The sequence below is a fragment of the Clytia hemisphaerica genome, unplaced genomic scaffold (assembly GCF_902728285.1).
Source record: "Clytia hemisphaerica strain Z4C2 unplaced genomic scaffold, Clytia hemisphaerica genome assembly, whole genome shotgun sequence".
Lineage (NCBI taxonomy): Eukaryota > Metazoa > Cnidaria > Hydrozoa > Leptothecata > Clytiidae > Clytia > Clytia hemisphaerica.
In genome coordinates, this window is record NW_027104297.1 from 360579 (window position 1) to 380986 (window position 20408).

The 20408-nt window shown below is 34.3% G+C and overlaps 1 protein-coding gene across 2 annotated transcripts in view; it reads right to left on the bottom strand.

Moving 5' to 3' along the window:
- Positions 1-19916, bottom strand: part of LOC136817284 (myosin heavy chain, cardiac muscle isoform-like) — a 35054-nt gene extending 15138 nt beyond the window's left edge. The window contains exons 1-2 of one of the 2 annotated variants that reach the window (XM_067073620.1): positions 19774-19916; positions 6849-6976 (exon numbers count right to left, since the gene is read on the bottom strand). In XM_067073620.1, the coding sequence (XP_066929721.1) occupies positions 6849-6976; positions 19774-19822 (177 nt within the window). In that variant the 5' untranslated portion in view covers positions 19823-19916. Of the gene's footprint in view, positions 1-6848; positions 6977-14549; positions 15041-19773 lie in introns of those variants that run through there. The other variant, XM_067073619.1, reaches the window with a different exon arrangement.
- Positions 19917-20408: the final 492 nt, after the last annotated feature.

Sequence of the window (20408 nt, forward strand, 5' to 3'; positions counted from 1 at the left end):
GAGGTCCGGGTTTTAGCATTATATGGCAAGTGAGGGGCTAGGATTTTATCGGGTTTTTGGTGGAGATAAAAGCGAGTTAATCTATGGCGCTTTTCTATAACGGAGAAGGTTAGTTTTTAATTTTTCTAGATCCTGACTGACTGGGGACGACGGTAAAAATCATCATTTTTTATAAGAATACACTTTATAAGAATGTCCATGATGAAAATGACCAAAAAAATTAGAATATCGTAGGAATATCACCATCGTGGAATAAGGCAACGAAATCTAAGAATGCCATTTACAGAGCAATTTTAACTGTAAATTTCCAGTTTCCCCCAGTAAGGCTCAAAAGTTTCACAAAAATGCCATTTTTTGCTTCAGGTGTGTATTTCTTATTAAATTTTGGTTGAGTTTTGACTCTAACCTAAGAATGCTGTAAGAATACTTTAGGATGATTTTCCCAAAAAAGTTAAGAATATCCATGATGAAATGAAAAAACACCATTCATATAAAAAAAGAGTTTATAAAACAAGTCCTTGATTTTAAAAGTCCTTTGTAATAAACAGCATATTTTAAAGAATGTCTATCCATATATTATCAACAACATGCCAGCCTTAAAAAATTCACAAAAAGAAGAACTCCTCACGTTTTAAACAATTTCACTGTATTTGAAAAAAAAATGCGTCTAATTTCCATGGTTTCAGCCCCCCCCTTAAAATAAGGGGTGATTTAAAATTTAGAGAAAAACACAAGGGGAAAAAATGTTAAAAACTGAGAAATAAGGGGGGACTTGTTCTCAAGGGTCAAATGGAAGCCCTTTGCTACTTGAGGGGGGAGTAATCTTGTTCCTTTCTGTTCCAACAGCTGATATTTCTTTGTCACTTTTTTCATTTTTACCTCATTCTAAAATAATTTTGTTCCTGCTGTGTCCCGATCTTGCAAAGCATCTAAGGCTCCAATCACATTTCAGCTATGGAATTTTCTATTTCGATTCAAATGTTACATTCGAAAATATTTTTGATTAAAAGAAGTAGACCAACTAAAAATTTGGTCTACTTCTTTAAATCAAAAAACTTAAGGGGCACCTCAAAACCATCTTTAAGCTTTAAGGGGGGATAAATTGATAAGGGGTGATTTGTGTTTTAAGGGGGGACTCAAAACCATGGATGAAACCATGATTTCACTAGACCGAATTGTATAGAAGAGAAATTATGGAGGAAAGAAAGGTATGTCCTGTTTAGAATTAAGCTAATTAAACATGAAGCAATTTTTGATTAAGACGAATTTGTAATCATTTTAAGATTACAAAGCTTCTGAAGATGAAAAGAAAAACTCTATAATAAAAACTTTTAAAAAATGTCTCGATGGCAATAAGATTCGAATAATTTTAAAAGGACATTTTCAAAAAATGCTTCAAATTTAAGTTTTGCCCTTTCTTCAAAGATTTTCCCAAGCAACTTCATCTATCCTCAGATTTAGTTTCTGCCAACGTAAAATGGTTTTAAAAAACGACTTTGAAAAATCCCTGTTGAAAAGCAGTAAATATAACCTTTAAACAAAAAATAAGTTAAATTTAAGTTTGCACTAATCATACGGAGGTCTAGCATGCCGATACTCAATCTTCAATTATTTAAGTTAAAAAGACAGTCAAATCAAGACCACGGCACGTTGTTTCAACGTTCATTTAAGGTTACATGGACGTTATGGATGTCAAATGGACGTACCATGGACATCATTAATGTCAGACATCAAGATATTTGTCAAAATATAAAATATCTATCAAAATTCTTTTGTGTGTTGGAAAGTGACACAAAAGGAAATACCGACAACCTATTTTTAACCTTCACACGAAAATAGGAACATATTTTGATGACAGTAGACAAATAATTTTAATCGGTTACGAATTCCAAATAAATTTCCTATCACTCACTCCCATATGGGTTACTTTTTTAATAACGAATTTTCACACTTTTTTTCTAAGAACCAATAAAGTTTTGGGTGAGTTCCAACTGTTTTGATATACCTATACATAGTTAGAATAGTCTCATAATGTTCTTATCTTGTCTTCCTTTCTTCACTTGAGAGCGTGCGAGGGACTTTAAATGGGTATTTTCTTAACCATATCTCAGCTAGAGAATTCTTTGTCCTTACTCTTTTTTTTTCCTGCCAAAATTTTGCAAAATGATACACTTCGATCACACCTATGTGTGCTTAATAAACTAAACAAAGTCAAAAAATTTTCAAAATCTTGAATGAAAATGAAAAACGACATTGAAAAAACGAGACAAAACATTCTACCAACCAACCAATGATGTAATTTTTCTGGCAAGCTGACATTCATCAAGGCTTCACCGACAGACTCAAAGAAACCGAACTCTATATCCTACCCACAATTCAAGTTCCCAACTACACCATTCGCCGCTTGTTTTTATGCCGTCACCCCCAAAGAATGCGCTTGATGACGTAATGAAGAGTTTAAGTTGTAATTACACTATCAGATTGACTTTCCAAAACCACTAATGATCCATTTTATCGCAATTCTATGAAAATTCCCATAACTAAAGAAAAAAGGAGCAAGTAAGGCCTAACTCAAAGTACAGCTTTATTTGTGAAATCGCATCAAGCAAGTTAAGAAGTTATATTGTAAATTAGGAAAATGGCAATAATATGAAAGTATCTAAAGAATCATTGGTAATTGATAATGACTACTTCAACTGTATACCTGGTTGTCACATCACGTCATAACAACGTCAATCTAACATCCATTACGATCAACATTAGATGAACGCTGAAAAGACGTTTTGCCATATGGGCACTGACAGTTAAACACACATTTTTTATAAGAGCATCCAAAATGTTTGAAGCCTTTAGACATTCTAAACATTTTGAGTTTTAAAGCCTGACTTTAAGCCTTAATTTCACCATTTTGGGATCATTTTTGTGCAATTTCCTAAGAAAATAGATGTTCAGAATCCATAAAGTCTTAAAATATTCTCAACTTGTTCTTAATATGTCGGTTATCAAAGCCTATGCTCTTATAAAGTTTGTTCTTACAAAAAACCATGTAAGTAAGGGTATTACCGTACAACCAACAAAGAATAAATCACAGCATTAAAAAAATAAAAATTAAGAAATCAACACAACCAACGCAAAGTTAGATAAACGTTAAAACAATGTTAGACTAAAAGCAACCTTGGAAAACCAAGCAGCGGCATTTAAAGTATTCTTAAGGGAATTACACCAAATAAAAAAGTAGCCCAAGTTAGTAACTATAATACATAAAGGTATCGTTTAAATGAATTGACAAATAGTCTCACAATTACCAAGCAAGAAATCACACCAAATAGAAAGTAGCCCAAGGCACTACATTACCATATCATCATCATACAGATATACAAACGAAGGCATTATCATCATCATACAACATTATCAAAGACCACAATAATGGCAGACAAAGCAATCAAGTAAAAAAGAAAAGTTGAGCTAATTAACTAGTAATACATACTTATTAATGAGCCTATCATTCTGTGAAAAAAACAAAACAAAATAACATTTTTGGAAGTGTAGTAGTATTACCGAAGAAATTCTGACAGTTTTAAATTCTTATAAGAAAATTTAACAGAGTTTCGGATCTAGGGGGTTGGGGATCGGGAGATAGGGTTAGAGCATGCCGGGTAGGTACTGACCTGCGATAACTGAACTTTGATTTCCAGGTAAATATTAGTAAAAAGACAACATGAGAGGGACAGTATAAGCCTAGAATTTTTTTATGCACAACCTTAAATTGATCCACTCAGAGTTATCTGTCCAACGTGGCGTTTTGTTGTTTTAAAATAACCTTTAAAAAAATTGTATCAATACAGTAAATCTTTAACACAATTTGAGATTCTTACAAAAAAACACAAAATGGCGGACGGCACAAGACACAAAAAAGAAAAGAAAAAAACAAAACTTTTTTGACAGAATAAGAGAAATAGTGGAATGTCCGCAAGTCTGCCAATAAAACCAATTAACATTATGATACCGAAATTGATTTACGGCCATAATGAGGTCATTAAAATGGTTTCTCTGCGTTGTCTCAGGTGATATATAGATGACCAGGTTTATCTAGAGGGATAACTATTTTTTAATAACAGTGCGAGAAATAAACAGGAAGGTTGAGGCATCACGATTGTGAAATTTTAAAAAATGACAATAAAAAAATTAAAAAAGGAAAGGACTCGACTTTAAGAACCTCTTCTAAGGAGTTAATATAAATCAGAAGTCTTAAAGAGGCCGCTCCAATGGTTCGGGAGGGTCACCAGATTAAAAAAATTAAAACTCAGGGGAAGGGCTCCTTCCTGGTCGAGAAGGAGAATCAAATCCATGGGTTGTGTGCTGTCGGTGAAAACTCATGCGGGGTATCCAAAAATTATTCAAAAATCCAGTGGGGTCTAGCTAACAAATGACCCCCACAACACTCTAGTATTATAAATGAATTTCCTCAAGAATTAGCCCATTTCATAATCCCGTCACTGACTGACTGAGAAGAGGAAAAGTAATAAGTGTAAAAAACAAATAACAGAAACTTGTTGAACAATACTATCATGCAGTAAAGATCATCAAAGTTAAGGTTTCAAAACTTACAGAATCTCGTGGTGAGAGGATCGAAGATCTGAGTTTGTTGAAGTTCTCAAACCAGTCGACCATACTTGAAAAAGGAACTCTCTCAGGCACATAACTTTGTTAAAAATGAACTGTGAGTAGCAAACAAAAAGTGAACTATTTTTTTGTTCAAGCCTTCAATATAAAAACCAATTTAAAACTAAAAAGATAATTTAAGCAAAAACATTATCCTACTAACAGCGAAACTAGTAATTAAAGGTTTATCTGGATATTTAGGGAGGCCCGTGAGTGTTTTCATATTTTTTCGATTTTCACTATTTTTTGTCAAAACAAAAGTTTAATTACTGATTTGCCTGAATAAAAGAATACGTGTTATTCTTTTTATAAGAACCCCAGGACCAGTAAAATTTGACTGAGCCTCGTCAGTTATTCTTAACTTTTAACAAGACTTTCAGCCCCACAGCTGCTCTAAAATAGCATTCTCTACAGTCAAGAGTTTATAATATTATCAAATTTTGGACATTTCTAAGGCTACGTTCACATGTAACAGTTCCGTTACGCTCCAAAACGAAATGAAGCCATTTTATTGGTTAAATTCAAGTTCTACGTTACTTCTAACCAATGAAATGAAAATCCTTTAAACTATGGTTCTTATTAAGTGAGATATCGCCATGTTGTTTTTAGACAAGTAAAATTTTGGTTCTTATAAAAGCAGTGTATAAACTATAGCTAGACTGGACTGCATTTAATAAAATGCCTTAAAAACTGCTAATTAAATTACATGATGCAAAACCCTATTAGCCTGAAATTTCGTTAATCCTTATATCCGTTTCCAAAACAAAAAGTCGCAATAAAACACTTTTTAAGAAAATGTTTGGCCACTCAGTCAAAACAAAGGGACATTTTTTGAAAGGTTTTGTTTACGTTGAAGAAACAAAATAAATACGAGTGTCAACAAAAATGACAGAAAATCATTACACAGACAATAGAATTCAGACATGGGCAAGAGAGCCTGCCACTAATAGTGCACTTTGTCATTCATAATGGCGCCGCCACACAGTGGAGAAAAAGCGTACAATACAATATACTTAGTTTAATAACAACAATATACATGTTTTGAGGGGCCTCGAAAAGAACATTTGAAATGAAGTATTTCAGCCTCGAATAGGCCTTTTCGCAAATTATTTTGTGTGCAACGACTGCCTCGTTTTGAATCCATTATTTAACAGGAGGTTAAATGCCTTAAAGGATTCCAGGGTCACTCTTAAAAATTTACAAAAATTACGTAAGTAAAGTATTTATAAATTGAGTAAGTTTCTTATGAACTCCTCATGAAATCAATAGACCTTATCAGAGTTTTCGATTTTTCTAAAACAGCGATGCATTGTGGGATTGTTTCGGGGGTATTACAATAGAATTCCCTCGAGAATTTCCTAAGGGATTTCTATTGTAATACCCAGAAACAATCACACAATGCATCGCTTTTTTAGAAAAATCAAAAACTCCGATAAAATCTATTACCATCATAGTAATATTTTGAAAACAAGGTAGGGACGTAATTTATGAAAAAGTCTAGTTTACAGGATTTTGAAGGTATTTCTGCAAAAATAAACTCAATAGAGACATCTTCACCACTACACACATATAAACCCAAAGCACGTACAAGCAAGATTATACATTATTAACAAACTTTACAAGGGAAACAAATCGTAATTACAGTTTGTAAGTATACATTCGCATTCATAATCATTACTAAAACACTCTCCGTATATAGTCAACCAGGAAACTGTTAAAGTTGCAAACTGCTTTCTTTCAGCCTTCAAGCACTTCATAAGAATATTAATCTTTATTTGAACAATACATAATACACAAGTTTCAGAGATTGCAAGTTGTGTATAAGCTTATTTTTCTAATGGATTTTAATATTGAGTTCTTAATCTTCTAATTTCAATTGGTTGGGAATTTGTTTCAACTTATCTTACCTTCTTATTACACAACTTATAATTTTCTTGGTGTAAGCTATGTTTATAATACTGCACAACTTTTAGCTTCATTTCTTTTTCTTCAGTTTTCAATTAGTTAGGAATTATTTTAAATTTGACTTATTACACAACTTGTTAAGAACGGCTATGAAATTCTTCCCCAAAGCTTTCTAAAATTTGCGAAAAAAGCGAATTAGCCTAACATAAGATTGATTCCTGGAAGAATTCGGCAAAAAGGCCTAGATCTCTAGAAATGAAGGTATAATGTGATTAACATACCCTTTTCCTTCTAGTGAGTAGTGGAGTGTTCATTCCTTCATTTTCTGTCAGCGGGTCGTCTGCCTCGTTCTCAGAATCAACGGGCCGTCCTTTCATGACGTCATTGACATCTACATCTAATGAATTTTCTAAAAGAGGAAAAGGGAAAAAATCATAAGCACGCTGTTTCAACGTATGTATTTGACGCTAGACCGACCGACGCGTACTCTGTTTTTTCGTATATTCATGATATTCATGACGTAATCTTTTATACGGAAACACCCGAGATAACCCGGAACTAGTGGCAAAATAACAAAAGACTAGTGGCAAATTTTGCCACTAGTTCCGGATTATTTTGTGTGCTTCCGTATAAAAGATTACATCATGAATATCATGAATATAAAGTTGACGCTCTCCAATTCGATGTTCAAGGGGAATTGGATTTTCATCGAATAAACGTATCGAATGGTAGAGCGTCGAATTAGAGAGTGTCTTGTTGACGGTGGCTTTCAATACTGTCAAATGATTGAGCGCATCGAATAGTAGGCTGCTGGCATCCACTAACGGATTTGTGCTCCTTGTATTTATTACATGCAGTTTTGTAGAGTTCTACGATTCAGACTAATCGAATAGTAGAACATCGAATTAGAGAGTGCCAACTGTAGTAGAACAATAAATCAAATTTGTCTAACCTTAAATAATTCTACAAAAATGCACCAAGGACCAACTTGTTGTGTTCAAAGTCAAAAGACGTGAAAAGTAAAAGCTTAGTTTTGACGTTTTTGACTAGAACTTAGGATTAACAAACTCAAGCAAGCGCAAGGTTATTAATTAGAGACGACAAAACACATTTTACGTACTGCACTGTGTGATTTATTACCCAAGAAATACGATATCTTTTGAAAAAAAATTTCCTTAACGTACACAAAACAAACACGAGGCACGCGTCAACTTAAAAGGTAAACATTTAAAACAAACATTGAAATACAAATCAAACGGCATCGATGAAACACTTACAAAGCATAATACTTAGACAATGTTTACTTTGTAAAAATTTTGAACTGAATTGATATGACAAAATAAATAAAAATTTGAGATTTTGTCGAAATACTGAAAAAAAATGATTAGATCACATATAAATTTTAAAAATTTTTAATTGTCATCATCCTGAGAGTTGATTACCTAGTGTGAACTCTAGGGAGATCACAATCCAAATTTTCGGTCTCAAACCTTCTCTCCGAATTTTTGGAGCTTTTTTCGTTTTTTCATTCTACAGAGTATAATCAAAGAGATAGAGCTGGGTAGACTTTTCGAATGAACTTGTTTGAAAGACATTTTTACAGTTCACAGAAGAAGATTGTTGCAAAAAAATTATCCATCAAAAATAAGTTAGCTGCTACTGTTTACAGGATGATATCAATTTTTTAGGTCTGATTGAAGCGTTTCAGATGAGAATCACTGAATAAAACCTGTTTTGTTCACAATGAAACACAGTATCCTCAAAAATTTAAGTTTTCCTAGGAAGATGATGAATGAGAAAGTAGCCAAACTCAGTGTTGTCTGTACACAGACCCAGTATCTACGGCTAATTTCAAAATTCATTGTCATATTTCTGTTGCCATTGTCTTTTTTCATTTGAGATTTTTCAAACCAACCACTGCGATGGAGTGTTGCTGTTGGTGAGAAAGGCGAGACGATGAGAGAAGTGTTGCTATTTATAAATTATACTTCATCGCAGAGGTCTCCGAACGAGAATCTTTTTATCAAACAGACAATGCGCACAGAGTGTACTACGAAGCGATAAACGTGAGATACAATCTGGTACAGAGTAAACTCAGTGTTGTCTTATAAAGGAGTCCAGTGATGAAGAGTTTCACAGTAGCCATCAGTTACCATGATAAAACACTCCTGTGTCACAGACCCACTGGGACCCCATCCCCACTAGAAAATTTGGCAAAAATTTTCCAGCCATGGGAAATTGACTTTGATTTCATCCCCACTCGAAAATCAATGTCTAAAAATTGAACTACAAAACCATCCCACTGGGTTTTTCTTTTCACAATGAAATTTCTATCCCCGTTGGGATTTCGATAGGCATTTTTATCCCCACTGAAGAAAAAAGTTCCACCGAGAATTTATATACACGATGAAAATCCCCTTATGAAACATATGAGAGGGAATTATTGCATTTGAAAGAACTTCATTAGCTCAAGATATTCTAAACGAGGTTTTAAACAGGTTGATTTTTCTCACTTTCGACTAGTCAGCTCACAGGGTTCCATCATTGGATGGAATAGTCAAAACTTTCAGTAACACTGAATGTATAATCTGAACCAAAGTTTTGACCTACAGAGGGACTGTAAGGCTGTAAGCTCAGGAATCTCCTTTCAAAAAAATTGATTTTGACACACTTCTTTGCGAATACACGTTTTTTTTCATAAGAACATCCAACATTTTTGAAGCCTAGGGATGTTCTTAACTTTTGGAGTTTTAAGCCTAAAAATGTTCTTAACGTGTTCTCATTTTCACCATTTTTTAAGTATTTTTGTCCATTTTCCTATGAAATTCGATGTTCTAGAGTCTGCAAAGCCTTAAAATGTTCTTAACTTGTTCTTAACATTTTGGCCTTCGAAGCCTTATATAGTTTGCTCTTATAAAAACGTGTATTGTAAAATTTAACGCATTAGAGTTGTAAGGAATAAGATGAGACGTTTATCAAAGATAATCTTGCTCAAGCATGATTACTCTTTAATTACTTTAACAGCCTTTTGAATCAAATCATTCCAAATATTCGATCCAGTTGGAAAGGGAAAAATCTAACTGACGAATTTCAATGTTGCTTGAATGAGTAAATACTTAACCTCATTGGAAATCAATAACTCAATAATATTCAAAGCTAGTCAGAGGTTGTGTTTCAGTAAGTCTGGTGACTCATAACGTCTAATTGAAAAAATAAGGTGGGTTGCACTTTATTACTAATCTCACTATTTTGAATTAATCTGTCTAAACGGAATTCAACTTAAAGTAAGCACCCATTCAACTTATTATTTTTAATTCTTTTATTTATAGGAACTCAAAAAAAGATAAGAGATTACAAATCAAAAAAATAATTGGTTTTTAATGATATTAAGATTTCTTATAAAGAAAGATTTAACGAAGATAAATAGTTTATTTATAACCCTACCGAATGTTTGTTTCTAAAACAGGATGCAACCCAGATAAAAATATGATAAACAGTTTATTTTTAAACAAACGATTGCATTTTTTTCTATAGAAACAAAGATGAGAACTTCATATAATTTGAATGTATTTTTCCCATACTATACATGATTAGCCAATTATTGAATTCACTTCTAAACAGTACTGCTCAAATCATTATATATAACTAAGTTTAACCATGATTATATTACAAAATATAATATTATACAATTTAGTGTCACTTTTTCGAATGTCAAAGAAGTGACAACCGAAAAAAACAAACGAAGAAAGTCTACCTTTTTTTTCTCTTCTAATTCCTAATTTTTCAAAATATTGTGTAGGAAAGCCTTCTTCTTATAATTACCAACTACATTATATGGAAATGAAAAATAGCTGGTTATCCCTTTAAAAATTATAATAGCTTATTAATCAAATATGATAGGAATGAGATAAACCAACAAAATGAAACTCAAACCATATTACTTGCAATTTATATTAAACTGAAAGTAAATGATATATAATGATACCAAGGGAACATGGCGATAGGACTGGGCCCAAATCATTTATTAGGATTACGCATAATTGGCAGTTGAATCCGACTAAACTGGGGATAAAGCACATCCAAAGGAAGATTACCATTCCTCTCTGAGGGAAAAATTCATTGCTCCATTTCAACAGCTACATTTAAAAGTTAATTAACAATTTAATCACACACGCCATCACATCTTGACGCCATTTTTGTTTGTTTTTTCTTTAGAGACTTTTTTCCAGCGTGCGTGGTTAATCTGGGTTGATTAACATGTCAAAGTTACCGAGTGTCGATAGCAGATCACACAATTTTCCGCAGGGGATAACGGACTTTTTTTATATCTGTATTTGGACGCTTGCATGAATGCGTGCAGTCGCATTTATTTACGCGTTTCTCGTCGCAAAGATTTGTTTCTTTTATTTGCCATGTTTAAGCCTACCTGGTGATAGTAGCGTATTCACATTATTTGCATGACTTTGGAGGTTTGGTGAAATGTTGGCCGAATTGCTGTCCCATGTTTTGTCAGATAGTACAAAGTTAGAGCAGTTGACGGTACTGTAACCTTGTGTAATTCTGTCATATACACCTTATCTAGTTCTGCCATAGCAACTGTCTGGTCTGCAAAGCAATAAGAGTGATTTTTTAAACAGCTTACTCCCAGACGATCTCAATCAAACGGAATCGACGATCGGACCAGTGGAACCAAATCGAACTCAATTGACCGATTGAAATTTGATTGTCGAACGCAATCGAATCTCAATCGAACGTCAAAATTCTGGGTAATATTCAATTGGTTCGATTGTCGTTGTTGATTGTCGTTGTTATCGGAAAACATTGCCCGGTTCGGAAGCGTATTGTTGATCAAACCATACTGCTTTCTAACCGTCAAAACAAAGATGGCGGCAAAAAATAGACAATCAACTCCAGACGATCTCAATCAAACGCAATCGAACGCAATCGAACATCAATCGAACGCAATCGAACATCAATCGAACGCAATCGAATATCAATCGAATCTGAAAATTGCGATAATATTCAATTGAGATTCGATTGCGTTCGACAATCGAATTTCAATCCGTCGATTGTGTTTGATTTGGTTCGACTGGTTCGATCGTCGATTCCGTTCGATTGAGATCGTCTGGTTACTCAGAAGGTTTTATTTATAAACATTTAAATTGAATTGAATTGAATTGAATTGAATATATTTTCGCTGCAACACAGCAGGATAACCCCTTACAAAAAAAATAGATTTCTCTAATACAATGGGGAACCTAGAAGAAACTGAAAAATTATTACAGAACTAAAGAAAAAATGAATAAACGATTATCATAATATTAATAGTGACAACAAAATAATGAATATAAAAGAAATATTTTTATTTTTATTTTATGACAATTTCTTTGAGTAGTTTTATTTATAAAGTTCTTCCTGTTACACCACCCACCCCCTCCCACCCTGGGAAAACACACTAAGTTCACGCACACACAATACACGCACACATACACACACACACACAAAGATTATTTGTCTTCAGCTTTGTATTTGTCTAACAGTTACATCAAAATGCCTCGAAAATGTCAATATGAAAATTGCGTAATCAGAGAACGTATGTCTCGCTCATTATAAAAAGGCCGAGACAAACTTTCAATAATTTGATTGTAACATCGAGTTAAGTCTCTTTTGTTAAGTCACCAGGGGGTAAATAAAACAGACCTTGATACATTTATCGTTCGTTTCAACTTGACGATTAGTTTAAAACTCAGCCTCCTAAAGATTTGGGGTAGGTAAAATATGTACAAAGAAATTCATACTTTTCCAACCCGGCCAATCTTTAAAAAAGAAGCAAAAAATAAAATGTAATTACCCTTTCCAAATAAACCTCTTCGGTGGCGAGCGTAGTCTACTCTGACGTAATTGTAAAATTTATGTAATGGGAGTTTGACATAGTAATATAATGTTGTTTGGGGAATTATGAAATTCTCTGGAATTCCGATTGCATTTATTCAGGTTGATTTTTTATGACTTCTAATGGTACTTTTTCTAACGAGTTTGATTACTCTGTTCTCACACTTATGTCTTTTTTTTCGCGTGCTTTTTCGTGATTACTTTTATTTATATTTTTAAAGACAGGTAAGAAGGCATATTGATGTAACTGTCTAAATAGAATTTTGTAGCTAAAGATTTTAGTTCATCAGTATCAAGGTTGTGAAAATCAGTGTCAGGATGATTTATTAGTAACTCATTCCATTGTTTTGACGAAAGACTAGAGAAAGAGTTAAGTCCAAAATTTGTGGTTTTGACCGTTGAAAGTTTTAGTAGTTTAATAGCTTTGCCCCTGGTGCCAGTTTTGTGATCAATTTCATCAAAATTAAGTGTTGATAGGACATCAGATGGAAGATTACCCTGGAGGTATTTTTGAATAAATAAGATATTCATTACTTTCACCTGATCAAAGATTTTGAGTAATTTAAGCTCAGCAAACAGGGGAGTGGCAGAAGTTCTTGGCTCACTAAAGGTCATGAGTCTTAGTGCAGTGTTTTGAAGAGTAAGAATTCTATGTGTGACAGTATTGTCACACAGTCCCCAGAGTTGACTAGCATAGCGAACATGAGAAGCAAAAATTGCATGATAAATGTTTAGAAGGATGTGAATTGGAACATAGTGACGACCAGATAGTTGCTATGACAAAATTAGATGGCGTTCGATTGAGACTTAATTGCCTTTAGAAAATCAGAAGAGCGAGCACTTAGTACCGCACATGACGAGAGTGATTAATGACAGCCAAGGTAATCACAAATCAATTGAACCTAATAATTGAAGCAGCAATAGACCTTTTTTCAAAGAGGCCATCCTGTTGAATAGACCTTTTCGCCTTTGCGTCCGCCATATTGAATTGTATGCAAAAATTATGGTTGCCGAATTGCCGTGGTGAAATTCCCTTAGAAAGTATGCAAAACATATGCAAAAAGAAAGTATTAATTAAAAACTTACATGCATAATTGGCATTATATTAAAGTGTAATCTTGTAGAAGAAAGATTAAATTTGCTTCTCTTGAAAACTAAAAACAATTATATTCACTCATCTCTTAGAACAAGCACTTCAAAAGACCATAACATTAGACAGAATCTCAAACTGAAAAATCACCCGCGAAGGTAAAAAACAATCCTTATTCGGCTGACAGCAAATTATTCTCCTGGGAATAGAACCGTCAGACGATCAAATCAAAACATTGATAAAGTGTGACGTCATAATTACTGCTTTCAGTTTGCAAGTTTGAAAGTTTGATGTGTGTACTCCGTCTTCGTGGAATTTCTTAATGGCATGAAAACAGAATATGCAATGTCTTTAAGAACAAATTCCTGAAAGGCTTTTGTTGTTCTGTAAATATTTCCTTTTGGATTAAGAAATTCCATCTTTTATCATTCTAATGATTATAATATTTATTTATAAGATGCTTTGTTGTCTTTTTAATCTTTGTGTAAACTTGCATATGTTTTGCATACATTCCAACTAAATCCAACCACGGCATTTTCGTTCCTGTATTTTTGCATACAATTCAATATGGCGGACGCAAAGGCGAAAAGGTCTATAATTATGTAGTCCAGCAGAAAAACAATGATAAAACCACGCATAATTATTACTATATGCATGATACAGTAATTATGCATGGCTCTATCATTGTTTTTATGGCTGGACTACATAATTATTCAACAGGAAGTCCTCTTTGAAAAAAGGTCTATCAGACGTAACCGAAGCAATTGAATGGCAAATCATGGGTAACATTTGATTACGATTCGATAGCGCTCGACAATCGAATGGCAATTATTCGATTGTGTTCAATTGATTCGGTGTTCGATTTGTTCGATTGACACGGTCTGGTTAGGTTATATTCAAAAGATTGTTGCGTTCTCCCACAAAACGTCTATCCTCAGATCTTCTGTTTTGATTTTTAAAAATTCAAAACATGAAACATAAAACATATGAAAATAAAAACCTTTAGAGCTTCTTCCTTGAGAAAATTGCCTTCTCCTTTGATGATGATGTTGATGACAATGAGGTTCTTGAAAACATGGCTGTTCATTTTCAGCAACAATTGTTGATGTTGATGTTATGATATTTCTTCCTCTAGATATTTTTCTGAATGTTTCTTCTGTTTGAGTTTCAAAACAATCATCATCATTGTCAGTTTCATCCATACATTGCTTTATAAACGTCTCAGATTCTTCATGAGTCAAACCTTTTGTGTGTTCAATGATATCTTTGAAGCAGGTTTGGCATTTTGTTTTTCGCCATTTCTGTGGTATAAAATCCCTACAAATTTCCTTGACAAAACTTTCATCATTTTCTTGTGCCATTCTGAAACATAAACATCCCACTCCTGCATCGAAATAAAAAGGTCAACTGCTCAAAAAAGTCAACCACACCAGATTTTTACCCTCTCTTCTTTCAGGAATGAGAGTGAGGTGAGATGCTCTTGTTATGGTTGCCTCGATTTCTCAATTCCGAATTTTTATTCCACTTGATGAACCAACTTTTTGTTGTTTTTTTCCGGCCGGGCTTGCATTTTCCGCCGGCGGGACTTCGTCATACCGATAATATACCGATCACTTTTTACACCGATTAGCGATAAACCGATCACCTTTTCGCTCAAATATACCGATACCGATCGATTTCAATATTTCGTACCAACATTATCTTAAGGAAACTTTCTAGACTCGCTTTTCTCATTGAAAATTTCAATATATTTTACCGACATTTCATATGTAGATTTTCTTCTAGACTCGCTTTTCTGTAGTTGTATCTTTTAAAAATTTGAAAGATGAAAACATGATTTCTTGATTTCACATGATCTCTGATACCGATAGTTGACCAAAAACACCGAAATACCGCGCCGACATAAATTCTTTTTTTACTGCGATACCGAGATGATCTTGAAATACCGATTACCGATTTATTTTTTCCCTAATACCGATGTGCCGATCTAAAAAAAGGCCAATAACGATGACCAATATCCCTCTGGAGGGGGGTGTGAAGGGTGTGAAGGGTGCGGTTCTAAAATCAAGGTTAACAGCTCCAATCTGCAAATACCTATTCAGGCTTTCCCGTCGCAAAGTCTTTGACAGAATCGTAACGAAGATTTAAGGTAAGTGAGTAAGTGTTTTTGAATCGATTCGAGCGCTAAAAAAATTAGCGCTCGAGAGAGGGTGGTGGGCGCTTTTTTGGAAAAAAAGTCAAACAAAAGCTGAGAAAAGTACGAGTATTTTCGCATTTTCTCAATATTATACCTCAAATAAACTAAAAAGTTGGAAATTATCGCGAGACCACTAAGTTCTGCACTGTCCACATTGGCGTGCACTAAATAAGAAAAGACATCAAAATGTTTTTACATTCTAGACACTTTCTTGACACTGATAGCAGATTTAAATATTATATTATAACCGTGCTGTAATGTCTTTGAATGACATCAATCTATTCCCCAGAATCTCGGGAGGGATTCATGTAAAAATTACATGCGAAATATACCACTAAGTTTTGCACTGTCGACAGAGGCACACAATTTAAGTAAAAAAGCAGACATGAAAGATGTTTACAATTTTAGACTCATCTCTATTAGCACTTTAAATATTATAACGGTACTGTAAGGTCTTCAAGTGCCAACAACCTTTCCTCGGGATCTTTGGAGGAATTTGTGTAAAAAGATACATACGAAATGGTGTGTCTGGTGTACAGGAAAAGGGTAACTATGTCTGGTGTACAGGAAAAGGGTAGCCATTCCTATAGCTATTTTAAAGCAAAAAAGATTTTAAACATACGCCCCCTTCTCACAGACCCGGTAAGATTTATTTCAGCCAGTGGGGCTAAAAATAATGGACTGAAACTCGATGGGGATTGATATTCCCATATTCTTTTATGACTGGGGATTTGAATTCCATTGTTTTCAAGTCAGAAAATTCAGTGGGTATGGGAACAATACCCAGGGGGGTACTTAGGCAAAATGGGTGCCGGGTATGTGCGAGCCATAAGAATACCTTTTCTCATTCCTAAAAAGTCTCTCAAAGGGGTACAAATTCAAAAGTTAGTCTCTGAAAGGGTCCCAAAATCACGAAAATCAAAAATTTCTCTCTCAAAGGGTCACGATTTCCAAAAATTTGGAAAAAATCAAACCAAAATTTGGAAAAAATGGACCAAAATTTAGGAAAAAGTCTCTCAAAGGGTCCCAAAATCACCAAAATTTTGTCTCTCAAAGGGTCGATTTTCGATTTTCAGCTCGGACATACCTGTCACCTCGAAACCTAGTACCCCCCCCCCAATAGCATAATATTTTGTAGGGAGGATTGCTTTTTTGATTTTTTTTAAATGGGGGGGGGGGGCAAAAATTAGAGTATAAATTTCCACTGTGAACAGAATTTTGACCAATTTGTGGGAAGGGTCCCAATGGGTCTATAAGAGACGGGGGTGTAATCATACAATAAATATTCCTTTTATTTTATTGACCCCGTTACGTAGGTTACAAAATTTCTTTGAATTGTATTTTATTTATGGTAACAAATTTTGTCTATTGATCATTTCACAAATAGCTGTGATGTTTGCTTTCGTATTAATCGACACCTCTATTCAATGTGTTGACATCTTTCATGATGACGTTCTACTTTGTACTAAAATATTGTCAATTTATCCGGTACTAGCTGTAGTAAGCCTTAGAGAGTAGAAATTTACATTTAATTATTTTCCCCAAAATGAAAGTTTTTCTGACTAAGCTAAAATTTTCTGATGCAGTCATTATGCTGACAGTTTTCGTGATGTGACGTTATGCTTTGCACAAAAATATCGTCAATTTATCCGATAATAGTAAGCCCTATTCGCACTCAAGTTTTTGTCCCAAAATCAAAGTCTTTCTAACTAAGCTAAAATTTTCTAATGCAGAAATCGACACAAGTGACATTCATTATGTTGACAGTTTTCATGATGACGTTTTTGTACAAAAATATCGTAGGTAGCCATAGAATGCATTTCACCCGCACCAATAAATCTGGTAGCCTTACAGAAATGTACAGTTTTGGTTTCCATTTGCTCAAATAAAATTTAACTAATAAAAATCGTGGACAATCACGTTGGGTGTTCATTGGAAAACTTGGATTTGAATTTCACTGCCGGTGGTGTGACGATTGTGTCGCATGGAGTAGTAGCAGCTCTAGACTATGCTATACTTATAGTCTAAGACAAATCACTATCTAAGAAATAAGACCAAAGGCTGAAGAAAATTTGCAAACGGGTTTTTTGCCGAAAAGAGTTTGCCAGTCTTCTTCGAAATCCCGCCGATTTTTTTTTCAGTATACCCCGCCATAACTCCATGCCGCCATATTTTCTCGCCTTTACTATCACTGTAGCGGACGATAACATCGTCTATAACAGCTCTGGCTAAGAAATTGACGGTAGAAATCTTTGTTTTAAACTCCCGCCAGAAATACCACAGAGACATATTTTTACATTTTGAAACCAATTAATTTCAAGCAACAAAAATTACCTTCCAATCAACACTGGTGAAAATAATTTTTGACAAGGTGTGAAATTCCCACTTTATTTTTAAAAAAGTTTTTCAGATCTGTCATCAATCAAGATTTTCAGAGTGTCTGAGACTGTTATGTAATATTAGTTCGTTTCGACAAACACAAAATCTATGCTTATTTTCAGGTAGGACTTCAATCTGGTATGCAAGTACATTCATTTCAACCTCATGTTTGTTAATGATAATCGTTATCACAGCCAATATTTTCCTACTATAAGTAAACCTGTAGGTAGCTTTTTTTTGGCGAAATTGACGACGGCGTGACGAGCTGGCCTTTCAATCTACTTAACTTGATAATGTGGGCTTAATTTCGGGGAATCGAAGAACTTAAAATTTCTGGCACTTTTTCACCTAATTTCTTTCATTTTTAGGCAAAAAATTTGATTTTAAAATTTTCGCGAGAACTAAATTTCGCGAAAATTGATCTAAGCGAAATTTAATCAACTTAGCTTGTGTTATATTTTTCTTGACGTGAATGCGTTGGAAGGTGCAAAATGACATCGAAACGGGAAAATATTTTTCTGTTTGGAAAGCACATTGTTTTGTGTACATAAGTTGGAATCAGCAAACAATTCTGACATTTCCATCCTACGAGACGACTGGAGGTTGGTCTCCAATTTCGTAAGAGCGAAAGCTTTGGGGCTTTTCGAAGATTGATTTTAGCTGTGAAAAAGTTACTTCGCTTTTAAAAATTTTCAGTGCAAAAGTTTTAGCAAAAAATTCATAGTTGTCGTGTCACAAAAAAGTAAGCTGGCTCTTCCATCAAAACAATAGTTGTTTTAACCAGAATTCTCAAGGTTTGCGAATGCAATTCATTCATTAAAGCAATTTTTCGTTCTGAAAAGGTCCCAAATTTACCAAACATTCATATCTGACAGGATCCACTTTTCAAACTCCAGCGACACGTCCCCGTCGGCTGTCAAGGTCAGTTACCCCCGGGTGCAACGTCTTCAATCAACTTTGATAAACTCGTACATAATCCCTTTTTCATGTTACTAATGGTTTTAGGGTTGATAGATGTCTACAGTGAGCTCTGGTTATGACAGCCGACTCTCTGCCTTGGCTATTCTAATCGTGAAAGCAGAAAGTTGGCAAATTAAAATCTTAACTTGATAAAGATTGGAAAAAGTCATTATATTAACGTCAAAAGAAGGCAATGCAAACTGTAGAACATCCCTGTCTCACAGCCCCGGTGAAACTTTTTCGACAGTGGGGATAACATTTTCTATTGAAAACCCAATTGGGATAAAAATTCTATTGTTCCTAAGTCGAAAAGTGGGGATGGTTTTGGAGTGCAATTTTTTACATTGAATTTTATTTTCAATGGGGATGAATTCAAAGTCGATTCCCCAGTGGGGCTGAAATTGTAGGGTAGTATGCTTTCCACCGGGGACAAAGATTTTGCCGAATTTTCCAGTGGGGCTGGGGAAATGTATGTAAGCCAATTGTTGTGCGGGAATTTTTTTGTCCATTGTACCACCCTAAAACCATCCCAGTCTTTTTTTCTATTGTTTATAGGTGCAAGAAAAAAAGACTGGGACAACAAGGTGTATTCGAACAGGCAGAACAAAAAGTGGCCGTCTAAAAGAGAGCTAGCATAAAATTGATAAAAGTGACAAATAAGATGAAACAGTGAAAGAAATTAACAAACCTTTCTTTGGTACACCATTATCTTCTTGGAAAACTTCATCACTGGACATTTTTTTACTGTTCTTGTTTTAAACAAATTAGCCAAAATTACGCCGACAACATTCTGCATAAAAGTTCCCCTGTATTTTAAACTTTTTTTACTCTGAAAATGAATAGATAATAACATTTGAAACTAGGATAAAAGGAATTTTCTTGAAAACTCGATTTGCTTTAGAGTTCGAAGCGCTTGATTTTCAACGCCCAGGACTGAAAATCTTTATTAAGTTTTCAGGGGTCTTATTTAATCCCGGCGAACGGTGAATTTCGCCGGCCCAATAGGCACGAAAAAAATTACAACGCGCCGTTTGAAAAATTCAGGTCGCCGCTTCAATAACATATTCACGCTAATCAATACACTGGACTTGCTAAGAATTCGCCGACCTAGGATCTAGAAATTCGGTGGACCTAAATTTTCATTCGCCAGCCTATCAAAAAGAAAGAATAATGGTAATGCTAATGATTTATCATGATTGTCTTTCAAAAAAACATAAAACAAGTAAGGAACTTTTTCTTCTTCTTAGAATCTCACTCTTTTAAAAATGATAAAACTGATCAAACGGCGTAACTATCAAGATAGCTTAGTATTTAAGATACTAA